General features: G+C 44.5%; 1 protein-coding gene across 2 annotated transcripts in view; it reads left to right on the top strand.

Annotated features, from left to right (window-relative positions):
• The window catches only part of cfap43 (cilia and flagella associated protein 43), a 191,108-nt gene that overhangs the window by 76,219 nt on the left and 95,980 nt on the right, over window positions 1-18,909 (top strand). For both annotated transcript variants that reach the window (XM_078564994.1, XM_078564996.1), the window contains one exon: window positions 12,146-12,312. In XM_078564994.1, the coding sequence (XP_078421120.1) occupies window positions 12,146-12,312 (167 nt within the window). The remainder of the gene's footprint in view (window positions 1-12,145; window positions 12,313-18,909) is intronic.

Here is an 18,909-nt window from a genome sequence, read left to right as displayed (position 1 = left end):
CTGCTGACTCAGCCAGCAATTAGGAAAAAAAATCTTCTTCTGCAGTTACCCATTTATTTTCCTGTAACCTGAGTTTGCCTCTAATCAGCGGGGATTGCTTCCTTTATTCTAGCCACACCTGGACAGTTTATAAGAGTACTGCATTCAGCATCCTGCGGACATAACGAATTAGAAGCAGGAGTATAGGCCACTCGGCCCCTCGGGCCTGCTCCACCATTCAATAAGATCGTGGCTGATCGGATTGTTCCTGCCTCCCCCCGATAACCTTTCACTACCTTGCTTATCAAGAATCTGTCTAGCTCTGCCTTAAAAGTATTCAGACTCTGCTTCCGCCTCTTTTTGAGAAAGGGAATTCCAAAGACTGACAACCGTCTGAGAGAAAAAAATTCCTCCTCATATATATTTTAAATGCGCAATCCCTTATTTTTAAATAATGACTCCTAGTTCTAGTTCCTCCCACAAGGGGAAATATCCTTTCTAGATCCACCTCGTCAAGACCCCTCAGGATCTTATTTGTTTCAATCAAATCGCCTCTTGACTCTTCTAAACATCAGCAGATACCTGCATACGAACCTTTTGTGATTTATGCGCTAGGATACCCAAATCCCTCGGCATCTCAGAGCTCTGCAATCTCTCACCATTTAGACAATATGCTTCTTTTTTATTCTTCCTGCCAAACTAGACAATTTCACATTTTTCCACATTATACTCCATTTGCCAGATATTTGCCCACTCACTTAACCTATCAATATCCCTTTGAAGCCTCCTTATGTCCTCTTCACAACTTACTTTCCTACCTATCTTTGTGCCATCATCAAATTTAGCAACCATACCTTCGGTCTCTTCATCCAAGACATTTATATAAATTGTAAAAAGTTGAGGTCCCAGCACTGATCCCTGTGGCAGACCACTCGTTACATCTTCTGACAATCTATTTATCAGGATACTGGGTAAATCTTTAAAAGCCCTCACCTTAACTCTTAGCTGCACTAGGAATTGTCTAGAGTTTACCCCCGAGCCCACATCTGTTAAAAACACAATCTAATTATCATTTACTGAACCAGTTCAGATTGTGTTAGTATTTACACTGTTATCCTCCCATTAAGATGCACACAAACCATTTGGTGAATGAATTAACCCTTCCTTGCCAATTCATTAAAGAATAAAGTCACAAGTTAATAAAAAATAGAAAATGCTGGAATACTCAGTAGGTCAGGCAACATCTGTAGCAAGATTTTTCATCAGAACTAATTGTTAACCTCAGGATCAAATTAGCAGCATTTAAAGTTGGTTGAGAGTATGTAAATACTGAGGGTTCATTGGCAGAATGGGGAACATGGTGGGGAACTGTAATTATCACATTAATTCAGCACTATCAGCTTGCTGATTACAAATTGTAGTTACAATTACAAATGTTGTTCTAATCAGGGATAGCATAGTTAGGGGAATAGATACTGTTCTCTGTAGCCAGGATCGAGAGTCCTGAAAGCTGGTGCCAGGGTTAAAGATATCTCATCTGGGCTGCAGAGGAACTTGGAGTGGGAGGGGAAAGATCCAGTTGTCGTGGTCCACGTAGGTACCAACAATATAGATAGAACAAGGAAAGAGGTTCTGCTGAGGGAATACAAGCAGCTATGGGCTAAATTAAAAAGTAGAACCAAAAAGGTAATAATCTCCAGATTACTACCTGAGCCACGAGCTAATTGGCACCGGTCAATAAGATTCAAGAGGTAAATTGGCTTTGTTTAAGTTTAAGATTCTTGTTTATGATTGGAGTATGTAATTTTCAAACTTAATGTGGAATCCAATTGTATTATGATCACTATTTCTTTTATGCTGACATTACTAATTAACCCTGCCTCATTCCACAATTTTAGATCTAAAATAGCTTTATCCCTAGTTAGTTCTACAATATATTGCTCCAGGAAGTTGTCACAAAAGCATTCTACAAACTCATCTTCCAGACTACCTTTGCCAATTTGATTGGTCCATTCTATATGAAGATTAAAATCCCTACTATTACATTGCCTTTGTTACAAACTCCAATCATTTCTTCTTTAAAGCTTTGTCTAACATTATAACTACTGTTAGGGGGCTTATAAACTACTGTTACGGGCTATAAACTACTTCCACCAGCATTTTTTAACCCTTGCTATCCCTAATCTCTACCCATACTGATTCTATTTCCTGGTTTGCTGCGTCAAGATCCTTTCTCACTTATGTCCATATATGTCATCCTTTATTATCAGGACTGCCTCTCCCCTTTTTCCATCCTGCCTGTCTTTTGAGGACACATTTAAATTTATTCATTCCCATTCAGGCAGGTGCAGGATATGAGGGCATTCTCTGTGACAAGACACAGGCCTACTGGGGAAATGTCTGATGCTGGTTTTAAACATCTGCACTGGGAATTTCCTCAGCAGGGCAGGTTGTTTTTTGCTTAATGGTGTGCTGTGGCTTTAGAGGGAGGTTAGCGAACCGTCACCAAAACAGAATTTCCACGGTTGTTTGGGAGATACCCCAGAGGAAATTTACACTGCAGATTTCCTGTGACCAGGAGAAGCAGCAGTGACCAAATCACCAGCCGTATGTATTTTGAAATCACAGGCACTCTCATTTAATTAATGGGCGGGAATGAGATTAAAAGCTCCTTTGATGGCTCAGTATGTTTGTCGAGTGAGTAAGATACAGCAAGGGGCTGTGGGGAGCAGGTAGATCCCAGATTTAATTCCTCCTTTGTGTTGCACGTTTCCTAGCCAGGGAAATGGTAGTCCATATAGCTGGAAATATATGTATATTGGGCTCAATATTTCTGTGTTAAGGAGGAAGAAATTGGCCACAGATTCTGCTTCAGCAGCAGCACCTGCTGGAACGTGATGGATGTTGGATGGTGCTTGTAGTATAAGGTTCTGGCACATATAGGGTTAACATGGGACTGAGCACAGTACTGCTCACACAGTGATGTAAGAGAACACATAACCTGCACCTAAGGGGTCAGTGTAGTGTTGGACAGAGCCGTGTGTAGAAGCAAGCATGGAGACAGCTCCTAGCTTGAACCCTTTATTGTATATATGTACATAGTTCTTGTAGTTAATAAATACAGACAGTTAACCTACTTAAGACTACCAGGACTCCATTAACTTCTACCGAATGGCATCCAACACCCTACAACATGGCAGCAGTGAATGGAAAAAACCCAAAATCTCGCAAAAAATGCAGAGAAAAATAAATCCTGCAAGATGAAAGAAAAATTCAAAGAAGCATTCTGACTTGAAGCTCAAGAAGCAGACATTCAGAGAAAAATTGCCAGGGCAAAGCTCCAAAGGAAGGCTTGGAAGCTGAAGGCAGACGTTTAAAATTTGTCACTGTAGCAGAAGACTCCGTGGGATTTCTTGGAAGTCCAACTTCAATTCTCAGAGTGCAGAGTCAGCAGACCTAGCAGGGGTGAGCTGAAACTTTTGGGTTTCAGGATGCAGCGATTCCTGAGAAACTTTTAAATAGTTCAGTGCTCAGAATTGCCATTTAAAAACTCTGTTGGAAAAACCAGATCCCTGAGTCCACACCTGGGCATGTGGCGCCCATACTTGCTCCAAAAAGTAAAAAAAAAATGTGATTAATTGATTCAAAGGAGTCGCGACTAAAGAATCAGCCTTAATGACCAGGATTCAAAGCTTTCACGACCCTGAAGCATAGCACTGAAATGGAAGTCTGCAGCCAGTCGATCTGAACAGCCATTGTTTAAAATTTTTTCAAAGCTGAGCGCGAGCGTCATTGCAGCAGGAGCCTGCCAAAACCGTTGAGCACGGGTGAACCCTTTGTCTTCAAACGAACAGCGGCACCATCTTGAATTTCAGCAACTTCTTAAAGGTGAACGTACACTTTAATTTTTTTAACTATGGACCAGAACCCCACTCTTCCAGATCAATTTGGTCAGATCAGATTGATCTTCCAGATCAACAGCCCAGATTAATCACATAATTTGAAGAAAAAGATCCCTTCAATAAATGATTGTTTCAGGTCTGGATAAAAGGACAAAAGCTGAACACGCCGAGAGTTAACACGCCGCTTCATTCGGTGGGCCAGCTAATGGATGACACTATTGCTAGACAAGGAATCAACTAATCATCTGCTAAATTTCAAAAAGTACTAAAATCATTTGATGTTTATTTTAACCTAAGAAGTAACAAAATCCTTGAAAGGGCTATATTTAATAAGCGTGTCCACCAGCCAGGAGAACCTGTCGACTCATTCATTAATGACCTGCACAAGATGGCTGAAGGCTGCCAATCACGAGACCTAATATCTGAACTTATCAGGGATATCATTTATAGGAGTACCAGATGAAGCACTCTTAGACCTTTTGCAAGCGAAACAAGATCTAACCCCCGAGAAAACTATCCAAATTTTTAGGCAGTCTTAACTCCGTGCGCAGCACAGGTCCATTTTAAGAGGAGAGAGTAAACTGTGGTACAAAGGAAACCCCACAGTCCAGTTAGTTAAACAGCACAGAAACAGGGACTCTCCAGGCCAAGGAAAGCAATACCCTAATCGACCAGTAGAAGCACTGTGGAGCAAAGTGCCTCCACAGGCGAGATCAATGTCCTGCAATTTCAGCCCAATATTTTCAATGTAACAGAATTAGACACTGCAGCAAACTGTGCAAAGCCAAAACATCTAAATGTACAGAAGATCCAAAGATGATTCATGAGGTCGAGACTGCACACCAAGAGGAGACACAGCCATGCCTATTGCTGAAAAAAGGCATTTTGTCGAAGCTTTTGGTCTTGCACTCATCAGGACAATCACAAGTATACCAATGTCGGGAAGCAACAACTTTACACTGTTTGCTTCCCCTGACATTGGTATTCTTGTGATTGTCTTGATGAGTGCAAGATAAAAAGCTTCGACAAAATGTCCTTTTTCAGCAATGCGTAAGTTCTGTATAGCCATGCTTCTTGGGTGAGGTCAAAGATCCAGGATTTTCTTATTGGAATATGGACATTTCAGTTAATGGCCATCTCACAAACTTTAAATTGGACACGGGAGCCAGTGTTATGGTCCTAATGGACAAAGAACCATGTCTGAGAGACTTCTGGTTTTTGAAAAACAGACACACCACTCCATGGGCCTGGAGGAATCCAACTTCCAGTCATAGGCAAGATTCTGGAACCACCAAGGTATGGCAGCAAACAAATCTTCGAACTGATGTACATCATCTGCAACCAGTCTTTTTCTCTCTTGAGCAGAGATGTCTGTATAGCCCTGAAAATGGCAGAAGATGTCAAGACAATCACTGTTATAAATTACACGTTCCCGAGAGCTCAAACAAGAAAGAGTATCCTGACTGGAACTTCACCTCTGAACTGTCCTCTCTTTTTGCAGAGCAGGATTGTCCATTTTTGTTACAGGTGCCAGAAAGCCCTCATTGGTCAGACCGGCCAACCATTCAGATGGTTACCATGACGCCTCCAGTGGAGGATAGACAAGAGAGCAACCAACAACCAGAAGAGCCTCAACCTCCGGCTCCACCGACTGTTGATGAGGTCAACACTGCGACCACAGAACAAACGCTGAAACTCCGGCCAGATTCCAGACGATGCTGGAATCAAGTAGTGGCAGTAGATTGCCGACAGCACATCACACAGTCAAACACAAAGGTGAGCTTACTGAAAAACCATATCCTCATAACAGAAAAGGCCATCTTCTGTCATAGCGACGACCCACATGACGAAAGAAGAAGAAGAAAAAATGATAGGCAGGTGAGCACAACATTAACCCACCCCGCAAGAAACGGGATGGAACAACAACCACCCGTCACCACAACTGCCAAATCGACAGAGCAGTTCAATACTGAGCAATAGAAAAAGAGGATAAAAAGATACCCAGAAGCCAGAACAACCTCCAAATCAACAGAGTCTACCTGCGACAGCAGAGCCTATCACTCATCTGACAGTAGTATGAATGAAATATGGAAGGGTTATAAGCATCGAAACCTAAGAACTCAGAGACTTGAAGGGGGCGGATGGGGAAGTAATAATAATGTAAACACATGGGGTAAACTAGAATAACTTGAAATACATTGGATAAAGGCTTGGGGGGAAAGGTGCAGTATACTCAGGACCTTCGAATATCTGAGGCACCTGGGAGTGACCCAAGATGTATGAGTCATGGCAACTCCCAGGGTACCTGACACAAATATGCATTATGTGCTACCGATGATCACACACCAGCTGAACATTGATGGAATGAAAGCTGTTACGCTTGATAAACATTAGGGGCTGCTGCCATGGAGCCCTTAAAGCCACATGGGTGTAGTTGATTGCACCCTGAACTCTTGGGAAGCCTGAGATAGATGCAAAGCTAGTGAATCTCGCAGCCTGGCTATCTTCATCAAGTATAAACCTCACATAGTGATGTGCCTTGCTGTAGAGGACATCTGTGACCTCCTTGATACATCTCTGTGTCGATCCTGTCGATCCCTGGAACCACAGGAAAGGAAAAGAATTTGAGCGCGGTGGTCACCTTCAAGGCCACTGAAGGGGATAGCCTCAGACTCCACAGGGCGTTAGGTCCTCCCGAAGAATGTGGCAGATGTGATCCACCAAGCTCAGACATGCACGGAGTCTTCTTCAGTAGACCTTTGGTCTAGCGAGTCTCCTCTGTGCCCTGGTTCTATCCTCCTGATCCTGATGTTGTTGCTGTGGCTCCCCTGAACCCTGGACCTCAGGCGGGGCCTCCTCCTGAAGCTGTGCTCGGCATCACTTGTCCCTTCTTCACCTCCTCCATTGTATTAGAACCCTGAAAAAGGCAGCATTGAGCCCTGGATCCATAACTGTTTTGTGCTCCTCTCTGAAATGATAGGTTGAATAGATTAATGCATAATATTTGAAAACAGTGAAGCTCACAATCTTGAACAAAAAGCAACTGTATTGGTCTATTGTGGCTTCTATCCTACTAGCCTTGTCACTGATGCAGCCTTGTATCTGAGGCACTCACATACACATCAAGGCAACCAAGGTGCCATCCATGAGATGTAACATCTGAATCCCACACAGAGAGAAGAAGGTTTGAATGACACGTGCGACCTGACCTAACTCAGATCTGGCATATTCGTTAACAATAAGTTGCTCTTGATTAATGACTGGATGCCCTTTGGGCCATTATTAATGCCAATTCTGGAAAGTGCATGAGAGTCTTTTATTGATGAGATGCCATATATGCAGCATCTGTGCCTACTTAATTCCCAAACTTCACATTCCTGTGTGTTAATGTTGAAATGCATTGACTGTGATGTTAAACCAGTGACTCATACATGCACTTCTACTTTTGATTTATAACTACGCCATTACTTTGAGAGTTCAAGATGGTGGTTCTCTACTATGACTTCAAGATCAGATTCGATGCTCCCTCTCTCACTGCCTGTGTCCCAGGTATTTACCTGGAACCTCACAATGTGAAGGTGGAGCTCCCTCCTGTTATTTTCCAGCCTTCCCCAGCAATACTGGATCCCATTGTTGTTGTGGTCGACATTCCCACCCTCCTCCCTGAACCCATCACTGTTGACGTGCCCATGCCCCATGTGGACCTCCTACCTTCCCCATCTAGAGGCTGTGTGCACGATCACCTACAGAGGAGACCCCGCCCCCACATACCCCCACCCCCGCCTTTATTATGTGTTCCCCAAATATGGGCTGCAGATGCTTCCCATAATCAGGACAAAGTAGCCCGCTTGATTGGCACCACATCCGTAAATATTCATTCCCTCCACCAGCGACACACAGTAGCAGCAGTGTGTACCATCTACAAGATGTACTGCAGAAATTCACCAAGACTCCTTAGATGGCACCTTCCAAACCTACGACCACTACCATCTAGAAGGACAAGGGCAGCAGATAGATGGGAACACCACCACCTGGAAGTTCCCCCCCCAAGTAACTCACCATCCTGACTTGGAAATATATCGCCGTTCCTTCACTGTCGCTGGGTCAAAATCCTGGAACTCCCTTCCTAACAGCACTGTGGGTGTACCTAAATCACATGGACTTCAACAGTTCAAGAAGGCAGCTCACCACCACCTTCTCAAGGGCAACTAGAGATGGGCAATAAATGCTGGCCGAGCCAGCAAAGTCCACATCCTGTGAATGAATAAAAAAAATTACCATCCCATCTGCAGACCAGTGCAGAAGCAGAAAAGCCAATGGTCATGGACTGTAAAAACGACCAAGCTGTGCATTATTTCTTTTGCGCACACAGTCCTTGCTCCTACCTGAGCAGATGTACAACTTGCATGACATGCATAACCCTGTAGCCCGCTGCACCCCAGGACTGCCTCTTTATCACTCTTGACTGTGAGGTCCACAGATCCCAAGGACAGTCCAAACTCTCTCAGTCTGACTGTGAGCTCAAGGAGTGACTCTACTCTATGACTCCAACTTGCTGGCCTCAGACCAAGGACTTTGACTTTCAATGAGCTCACCATTGGCCACGCCTCTGACCAAGCTGTTCCAGTACAGCTACAGCACTGGCATCTACCCAGCTATGTGGAAAATCTAAAAAGCAGGACAAATAAATGATTCCCAGGATAAAGAACTGTAGCTATATGAGGATAGATTTGAGAGGTTGGTACTGTTTTCCTTGGAGAAGAGAAGGCTGAGAAGAGACTTGATAGAGGTATTCAAGATCCTGAGGGGTATGGAAAGGGTAAATAGTGAGAAACTGTTCCCACTCAAGAGAACATCAAGAACTAGAGGGCACAGATTCAAAATAATGGGCAAAAGGAGTAACTATGATGTGAGGAAACATTTTTTCACCCAGAGGGCAGTTGGAGTCTGGAACAAACTTCTTGAAAGGGTGGTGGAGGCAGGCACTGTAAAGATAATGTGATACTGTGATATAAACCCAACTTAGCCAATTACCGCCCCATCAGTATTCTCTCGACCATCAATAAAAGTGATGGAAGGGGTCATCAACAGTGCTATCAAGCGGCACTTACTTAGCAATAACCTGCTCACTGACCCTCGGTAGCATTCCAAAAGGGTCATTCAGCTCCTGACCTGAATAAAGCCTTGGCTCAAACATGGACAAAGGAGCTTAACTCCAGGGGCAAGATGAGAGTGACTGCCTTTGACATCAAGGCAGCATTTTACTGAGTGTGGCATCAAGGGGCCCTAGCAAAACTGAGTCAGTGGGAATCAGGGGAAAACTCTCCACTGGTTGGAGTCATATCTCGGACAAAGGAAGGTGGTTGTGGTTGTTGGAGGTCAATCATCTCAGTTCCAGGACATTGCTGCAGGAGTTCCTCAGGGTAGTATCCTAGGCCCAACCACCTTCAGCTGCTTCATCCATGACCTTCCTTCCATCATGATGTCAGAAGTGGAGATGTTCACCGATGATTGCACAATGAGCACCATTCTCGACTCCTTACATACTGAAGCAGTCCACGTTCAAATGCAGCAAGACCTGGACAATATCCAGGCTTGGGCTGTTAAGTGGCAAGTAACATTAATGCCACACAAGTGCCAGGCAATGACCATCTCCAACAAGATAGAATACAATCATCTCCCCTTGACATCACCATTGCTGAATCCTTCATTATCAACATCCTGGGGGTTACGTTGACCAGAAACTGAACTGGACTAGCCATATAAATACTGTGTCTACAAGATCAGGTCAGGGGCTAGAAATCCTACGGTGAGTAACTCACCTCCTGACTCCCCAAAGCCTGTCCACCATCTACAAGGCACAAGTCAGGAATGTGATGGAATACTCCCCAGGATGAGTGCAGCTCCCACAACACTCAAGAAGCTTGGCACCATCCAGGACAAAGCAGTCCACTTGATTGGCACCCCATCCACAAACATTCACTCCCTCCACCGCCAACACACAGTGGCAGCAGTGTGTACTATCTACAAGATGCACTGCAGGAATTCACCAAGGCTTATTAGACAGCACTTTCCAAACCTTCTTAGATAGACTGCTACCATATAGAAGGACAAGGGCAGCAGATACATGAACACTGGAAGTTTCCATCCAAGCGACTCACCATCCTGACTTTGAAATATATCACCATTCCTTCTCTGTCGCTGGGACAAAATCCTGGAACTCCCTCCCCAACAGCACTGTGGGTGTTCCTACACCACATGGTCTGCAGCGGTTCAAGAAGGCAGCTCACCACCACCTTCTCAAGGGCAATTAGGGATGGGCAATAAATGCTGGCCTAGCCAGTGATACCCACATCCCATGAATGAATAAAAAATAACATTGCCCTCATGACTGAACACTACACTGTCTCTTTTCCCACATCTCTGTCTTCATGAGTTTCAGTGCAATTCATCCCTCGTGTGCAGCAAATGTCCACTCCCCCACTCCCCAAATTTTCTATTCCTGAAACTCCGTGCATCCCCTCCCATTTATACATGTGGTATTCCATCCACCCCCTTGTTTGTTAGCATCTCTGTTTCCCTTGTCGGGCTCCAGCTTCCCCCCCCGCCTTGGCCTCCCCTCTGCCTGCCATCGTACCCCCTCCTCCTTCACCTTCTTGCAGAGCTTACTTCCCCTCTGCCATCCATCACTCCCCCTTCCCTCAGCCCCTTTCAATACCTTCCTATCCCTTTTTCCCCCGGTGTGTTCCCCCTCCCCTTACTCCTTTCATTGCCATTTTTCCATTATCCTCCGCCCCACCACCCCCAACCACCCCCAACCCCCCCCCACACTGGTTGAAATGCTGGTCTCTGTCTGAATGTTCAGCCCTGTCTGAGTACCACTGTGCAGTGCTGTCCTTCTGTAGTACGGAGGCACCACCAAGAGCAGACCAACTCTACTCCCCCAGCATGTCCTTCTGGACCATGGAGGTAGCCACTGGCAGCAGTGCAACCCTACACCCCCAGCAGTATGGCGTTCCACTGGCATTGCAACAAGACCAGCACAGCGCTGTGGCAGGTAGGATATAAATGTAGCACTCACCTCTTAGTTGTGAGCGAAGCGAGGTCCGACCACTACACGCCACTCTTTTTCAAACGTGATTCAGACTGGTGTGATTTCCCACTGGTGTGACATAAGATTGGAAGGTAGCATGTGATTCCAGTGAGCAGCAGATCAGTAATGGTGCTACTGAGCCACTCTTGGTGATGCATATTTAAGTCCCCAACCAGGGTACATTCTGTCCCCTTGCTACCCTTGGTGCTCCCTCCAAGTGGTTTTTAACATGGAGAAGCACTGATTCATCAGCTGAGGTGGGGGAGAACGGTAGGTGGTAATCAGCAGGAGGTTGCTTTGCCCATGTTTGACCGTTTGCCATGAGACACCTTTGAATTGTCTGATGAGGAATGTTGTCCTATGAGTAAAGGTTCAACCTATATTCCTTAGAGTTTAGGACAATGAGAGGTGATTTTATTGAAACATAGGAGATTCTGAGGGGTCTTGACAGTGTAGATGTTGAGAAGATGTTTCCTCGCGTTGAGGAATCTAGAACAAGGGGAACAGTTTTAAAATAAGGGCCCTCCCCTTTAAGACAGAGATGAGGAGGAATTTCTTTTGTCAGAGAGTTGCCAGTGTTTGAAATTCTCTACCCAGAGAGCAGTGGAGTCACTGAACATATTCAAGGCAGAGTGAGACAGACTTTGATCTACAAGGGAGTCAAGTATTATAGGGGCAGGCATGAAAGTCATGGGCTGGGGGCAGGCAGGAAAGTGGAGTTAAGGCTGCAGTCAGGTCAGCTATGATGGTATTGAATGATGGAACAGGCTTGCGGGGCTGAGTGGCCTACTCCTGCCCCTGTTTCTTGTGCTCTTATGTAAAGTGCCCAAGGAAAACCAGAGCTCGTGACATTCTTGCCCATGATGTCAACACAGGTCAGGAGAAAGTTGTTAGAAAAAGGAGAATGGGGAAATATATTTAGCTGGTTGTTCCCTAAGCTCTGGAATTTCCTCTTTAAGTCCTTCCACCTCTACCTCTTTCTCCTCCTTTAAGATGCTCCTTAAAACCTTTTTGATGCATTCTCTGCATTCCCAGTGATTAGCCCTATAGAAATTCAAGCTGTTGAGCCAGTATTGGGCTTGTGCATGGTGATTGAGACTGGTTAGTATTGAAACATTCAATGTTACTTAACTTATGTTGAATGAGCTCCCCATGTTAATTTATTTCCCAGCTTCTTCTGCGTCTATTGATCACCGTGGAATGATGAGTAACACAGCTATTCAGAAACAACAATGTCAGACAGAGCTGCCTCTGACCTCTGTAGTCCTGGACACCAATCAACACATCTATGGATACTGCACTCTGACACGGACCATCTATAAATACAAGATCATTAGGGTATCTATTGAAATGCATATTCATTATCTCATCATCCCTGCCCTCACCCTCTCTCCCTCTCTCCACTCTCTTGCGCGCACTCTCTTTCTCTCCTCCCTGCCCCCACCCTCTCTTACTCCATGCTCTCCCTCTTTCTCCACCCTCACTCACTCTCCCTGCTCTTGCTCTCTCAATACTCCAGTTGAGGCCCAGCTAGTATCTTACACAAGTTTAACATAACCTCCTTGCTCCTGTACTCTATGCCCCTACTAATAAAGCCCAGGATACTGTATGCTTTATTAACTGCTCTCTGAACCTGTTCTGCCACCTTCACTGACTTATGCACATTAACGCCCAGGTCCCTCTGTTCCTGCGCCCTCTTTAGTGCTGTTCCTTTTATTTTATATTGACTCTCTATATTCTTCCTACCAAAATAAATCACTTCACATTTCTTTGCATGTACTTCGTCTGCCACATTTCTGCCCATTCCACCAACTTTTCTATATCTTTTTGAAGGTTTACACTGTCCTCCTCACAGTTCAGAATGCTTCCAAATTTCATATCATCCACAAATTTTGAAATTATGCCCTGTACACCAAGGCCCTTCCTCACATTCCCCCTAAATCTCTTTCCCAAAACCTTAATTTTGTGTCCCCTAGCCCTTGTACCATCAGCTAATGGGAACAGCCTTTACTTGTCTACCTTATCTAAACCTGTCATCATCTTATACGCCCCTATCAATTCTCTCCTCAATCTCCTTTGGTCCAAGGAGACCAGCCCAGGCTTCTCCAACCAAACCTTGTAACTAGAATCCCCTATCCCTGGAACCATCCTGGTAAATCTCCTCTGCACCCTCTCAAGGACCCTCACATCCTTCCTAAAGTGTGATTATCATAACATAGAAACATAGAAAATAGGAGCAGGAATAGGCCATTTGGCCCTTCGAGCCTGCTCGGCCATTCACTATGATCATGGCTGATCATCCAACTCAATAGCCTGCTTCTGCTTTCTCCCCATATCCTTTGATCCCTTTTGCCCCAAGAACTATATCTAACTCCTTCTTGAAAACATACAATGTTTTGGCTCGACTACTTTCTGTGGTAGCGAATCCCACAGGCTCACCACTCTCTGGGTGAAGAAATTTCTCCTCATCTCAGTCCTAAATGGTCTACCCCGTATCCTCAGACTGTGACCCCGGTTCTGGACTCCCCCACCATTGGGAACGTCCTTCCTGCATGTACCCTGTCTAGTCCTGTTAGAATTTTATAGGTTTCTATGAGATCCCCCCCCCCCACCCCGCCCCATTCTTCTGAACTCCAGCGAATATAATCCTAACCGACTCAATCTCTCCTCATATATCAGTCCCACCACCCCAGGAATCAGTCTGGTAAACCTCCGCTACGCTCCCTCTATAGCAAGAACATCCTTCCTCAGATAAGGAGACCAAAACTGCACACAGTATTCCAGGTGTGGTCTCACCAAGGCCCTGTATAATTGCAGCAAGACATCCCTGCTCCTGTACTCAAATCCTCTCGCTATGAAGGCCAACATACCATTTGCCTTATTTACCGCCTGCTGCACCTCCATGCTTACCTTCAGCGACTGGTGTACGAGGACACCCAGGTCTCGTTGCACATTCCCCTCTCTCAATTGATAGCCATTCAGATAATAATCTGCCTTCCTGTTTTTGCTACCAAAGTGGATAACCTCACATTTATCCACATTATAATGCATCTGCCATGCATTTGCCCACTCACTCAGCTTGTCCAAATCACACTGAAGCATCTCTGCATCCTCCTCACAGCTCATCCTCCCACCCCGCTTTGTGTCATCTGCAAACTTGGAGATATTACATTTAGTTCCCTCATCTAAATCATTCATATATATTGTGCAGCACTGATCCCTGCAGTACCCCACTAGTCACTGCCTGCCATTCGGAAAAAGACCCGTTTATTCCTACTCTTTGTTTCCTGTCTGCCAACCAGTTTTCTATCCGTCTCAATACATTACCCCCAATCCCATGCACTTTAATTTTACACCCTAATCTCTTATGTGGTTCTTTGTCAAAAACCTTCTGAAAGTCCAAATAAACCACATCCACTGGCTCCCCCTCATCAACTCTACTAGTTACATCCTTGAAAAATTCCAGTAGATTTGTTAAGCATGATTTCCCTTTCGTAAATCCATGCTGACTCTGTCCGATTCTGCCACTGTTTTCCAAGTGCTCAGCTATTAAATCTTTTATAATGGACTCTCGAATTTTCCCCACTACCGACGTCAGGCTGACTGGTCTATAATTCCCTGTTTTCTCACTACCTCCCTTTTTAAATAGTGGGGTTAAAGTCAATCTGTAGGAACAGTTCCAAAGTCTATAGAATCTTGGAAGATGACCACCAATGCATCCACTATTTCTAGAGCCATTTCCTTAAGTACTCTGGGATGTAGATTATCAGGCCTAATGTAGATACAATACCTAGTTGTGGCCTAATCAGAGCTTTATAAAAGTTTCAGCATAATTTCCCTGCCTTTGTACTCAATACCTCTATTCATGATGCCCAAGATCCCATATTACTCTCTCAAAATGGCTTGCAACCTTCAAAGATCTATGCACATGAACCCCAAGGTCCATTTAAAAAAACACACACCTTTGTCCCTGCACACCTTTTTTGAATTGTATCAATAAGTCTATGTTGCCTCTCCCTATCCCTTCTCCTAAAATGCATCACCTCAGGCCTCTATGTATTATATTCTAGCTGCCACTTGTCTGCCCATTCTGCTAGCCTATCTATTTCATGTTGCAGTCGATTAGTATCATCCTCGCTGTTTGGTATCATCGGCAAATTTTGCAATTCTACTCTGTATTCCAATATCTTATTCATTTATGTATATCAAAAAAAGCAGTAGTCCTAATACTGACCCTTGGGGAACACCACTGTCTACCATCGACCAGTCTGGAAAACAACCATTTACCATGACTTGCTGTTTTCTGTCCTTAAACCCTTTTTTTAACCCAAGCTGACAATGATGCTCCTATTCCATGAGCCTCAATTTTCTTAATAGACACATAGAAACAAGGAGCAGGAGTAGGCCATTCAGCCCTTTGAGCCTGCTTCGCCATTCAATATGATTATGGCTGATCCTCTATCTCAACGCCATATTCCCGCTTTCTCTCCATATCCCTTGATGCCCCTAATATCCAAAAAATTATTAATTTATTTCTTGAATATACTCAGTGACCCCCTCCTCCACAGCCTTCTGTGGTAGAGAATTCCATAGGTTGACCACCCTCTGAGTGAAGAAATTTTTCCTCATCTCAGTCCTAAGCGGCCTGCCCTGTGACCTGAGACTGTGGCCCTGGCCCTAGACTCCCCAACCAGAGGAAACATTCTCTCTGCATCTAGTCTGTCTAGCCCTGTTAGAATTTTATACGTTTCAATCAGATCCCCTCTCATTCTTCTAAACTCTAGTGGATACAGGCCCAGTCGAACCAATCTCTCCTCAAACAACAGTCCTGCCTTCCCCAGTATCAGCCTAGTGAACCTTCGCTGCAGTCCCTCTAGGGCAAGTATATCCTTTCTTAGGTAGGGAGACCAAAACTGCACGCAATACTCCAGGTCTCACCAAGGCCCTGTATAACTGCAGGAAGACATCCCTACTTCTGAACTCAAATCCTCTTGCAATGAAGGCCAACATATCATTTGCCTTCCTAATTGTTTGCTGCACCTGCCTATTTACTTTCATTTACTGGTGCACAAGGACACCCACATCCCGTTGTACACACTGTTTAAGAAGGGAGTGAGGCAAAAGACGGGAAATTACAGGCCGATTAGCCTGACCTCGGTCATTGGTAAGATTTTAGAGTCCATTATTAAGGATGAGATTTCAGAATACTTGGAAGTGCATGATAAAATAGGGCAAAGTCAGCATGGTTTCATCAAGGGGAGGTCATGCCTGACAAATCTGTTAGAATTCTTTGAGGAGGTAACGAGTAGGTTAGACAAAGGAGAGCCAATGGATGTTATCTACTTGGACTTCCAGAAGGCCTTTGACAAGGTGCCGCACAGGAGGCTGCTCAGTAAGATTAGAGCCCATGGTGTTAGAGGCAAGGTACTAGCATGGATAGAAGATTGGCTGCCTGGCAGGAGGCAGAGAGTGGGGATAAGGGGGTCCTTCTCAGGATGGCGGCCAGTCTAGTGGAGTTCCGCAAGGATCAGTGTTGGGACCACAACTTTTCACTTTATACATTAATGATCTAGATGAAGGAACTGAGAGCATCCTGGCTAAGTTTGCAGATGACGCAAAGATAGGTGGAGGGACAGGTAGTATTGAGGAGGCGGGGAGGCTGCAGAAGGATTTGGACAGGTTAGGAGAATGGGCAAAGAAGTGGCAGATGGAATACAACGTGGGGAAGTGTGAGGTTGTGCACTTTGGTAGGAAGAATAGAGGCATAGACTATTTTCTAAGTGGGGAGAGAATTCAGAAATCTGGAGTGCAAAGGGACTTGGGAGTCCTAGTCCAGAATTCTCTTAAGGTTAACTTGCAGGTTGAGTCGGTAGTTAGGAAGGCAAATGCAATGTTGGCATTTATTTCGAGAGGACTAGAATATAAAAGCAGGGATATACTGCTGAGGCTTTATAAGGCTCTGGTCAGACCACATTTAGAATATTGTGAGCAATTTTGGGCCCCGTATCTCAGGAAGGATGTGCTGGCCCTGGAGATGGTCCAGAGGAGGTTCACGAGAATGATCCCAGGAATGAAAGGCTTAACATATGAGGAACGTTTGAGGACTCTGGGTCTATACTCGATGGAGTTTAGAAGGATGAGGGGGGATCTGATTGAAACTTACAGAATACTGAAAGGCCTGGATAGAGTGGACGTGGGGAAGATGTTTCCATTAGTAGGAGAGACTAGGACCCGAGGGCACAGCCTCAGAGTAAAGGGAAGACCTTTTAGAACAGAGATGAGGAGAAACTTCTTTAGCCAGAGAGTGGTGAATCTATGGAATTGATTGCCACAGAAGGCTGTGGAGGCCAGGTCATTGAGTGTATTTAAGACCGAGATAGATAGGTTCTTGATTGGTAAGGAGATCAAAGGTTACGGGGAGAAGGCGGGAGAATGGGGTTGAGAAACTTATCAGCCATGATTGAATGGCGGAGCAGACTCGATGGGCCGAATGGCCTAATTTCTGCTCCTATGTCTTATTTTCTTATTTTCTATTTCATATTTCCCAATATATCACCATTTAAATAATACTCTGCCTTTCTGTTTTTCACACCGAAGCACATAAACTCACATTTATCCACGTTATACTGCATCTGCATGTGTTTGCCCACACACAACTTGTCTAAATCGCCCTGAAGCCTCCTTGCATTCTCCCCACAACTTACACCCACAACTAACTTAACCCAGCCTTTTATGTGGTACTTTGTCAAATGCTTTCTTAAAATCCATAAAGACAACATCCACCACATTCCTCTCATCAACCTTCTCTGTTACTTCATCAAAAAATTCAGTTAGATTAGTCAAGCATGATCTGCCATTTATAAATCCGTGTAGGCTCTCCTCGATTAATTCAAACCTCTCCAAGTGCTGTTGATGTTTTTGTTCCTGAATATTGTTTCTAAACCCTAACCCACCAGTGATTAAACTGACCAGCCTACAGTTACTTGGAACGTTCTTTATACCCTTTCTTTAATAAGTATTTGGATGTGCACTTGCGATGCCATGGCATACAAGGCCATGGGCGTAGTGCTGGAAAATGGGATTAGAATAGTTAGGTAATTGTTTGACTAGCACAGACTCGATGAGCCGAAGGGCCTTTTTCTGTGCTGTAGACCTCTATGACTCTATGACTCTAAAGGTGCCACATTTGCCACTCTACATTCCTCTGGCATCTCCCCTGAATCGAGGGGAAGATTGGAAGATGATGGTAAGCCCTTCCACTATCTCCACTCCCACTCCCTTTAGCAACCTGGGATGTAAGCCATCTGGACCAGGTGACTTATCTAGCCAACCTTTACAGTACACATTGCCTATCAATTTTCACCACATTTCTACCATCTCCCATTCTACCGATATTTTGTCAGCATCCTCGCCTTAGTAAACACTGATACAAAAAACTCATCAAGCATTCTAACCTTGCTCTACGCCTCTAAACATATATCACCAGCTTTGCCCCTAATAGGCTGCACCCTGCCTCTTACTATCTGGATTAATACTTACATGCTGGTAGAAGATTTTTGGGTTCTCTTTTATTTTCATTGCCATTCTATGGCCATATTCTTTCTTTACCAGTCTTATTTTCCTCCGCACTTCCCCATTGTATTTGGCCTCGTTCTCACTTAAAGAATTCACCTGACTTACATCATACATTCTCTTTTTTGATTTGTTTCATCAAATTCTCTATCTCATTCACCATCCAAGGAGTTCCAGATTTTGTTCCTCTGCCTTTCACCTCATTGGAATGTATTTAGCTTGAACCTGAAGCAGCTCTCCTTAAAGATCATCCATTGTTCCATTGCAGTTTTTGGTTCCATTTTAACCTGGCTAGATTTCCCCTCATCCTGTTGAAGTTAGCCTCTCTTCCAATTTAGGAGTTCTACTTTAGATTGTTTCTTG

The sequence above is a fragment of the Cetorhinus maximus genome, chromosome 20, assembly GCF_964194155.1.
Source record: "Cetorhinus maximus chromosome 20, sCetMax3.hap1.1, whole genome shotgun sequence".
Lineage (NCBI taxonomy): Eukaryota > Metazoa > Chordata > Chondrichthyes > Lamniformes > Cetorhinidae > Cetorhinus > Cetorhinus maximus.
This window is presented reverse-complemented; position numbering and strand designations above follow the sequence as displayed.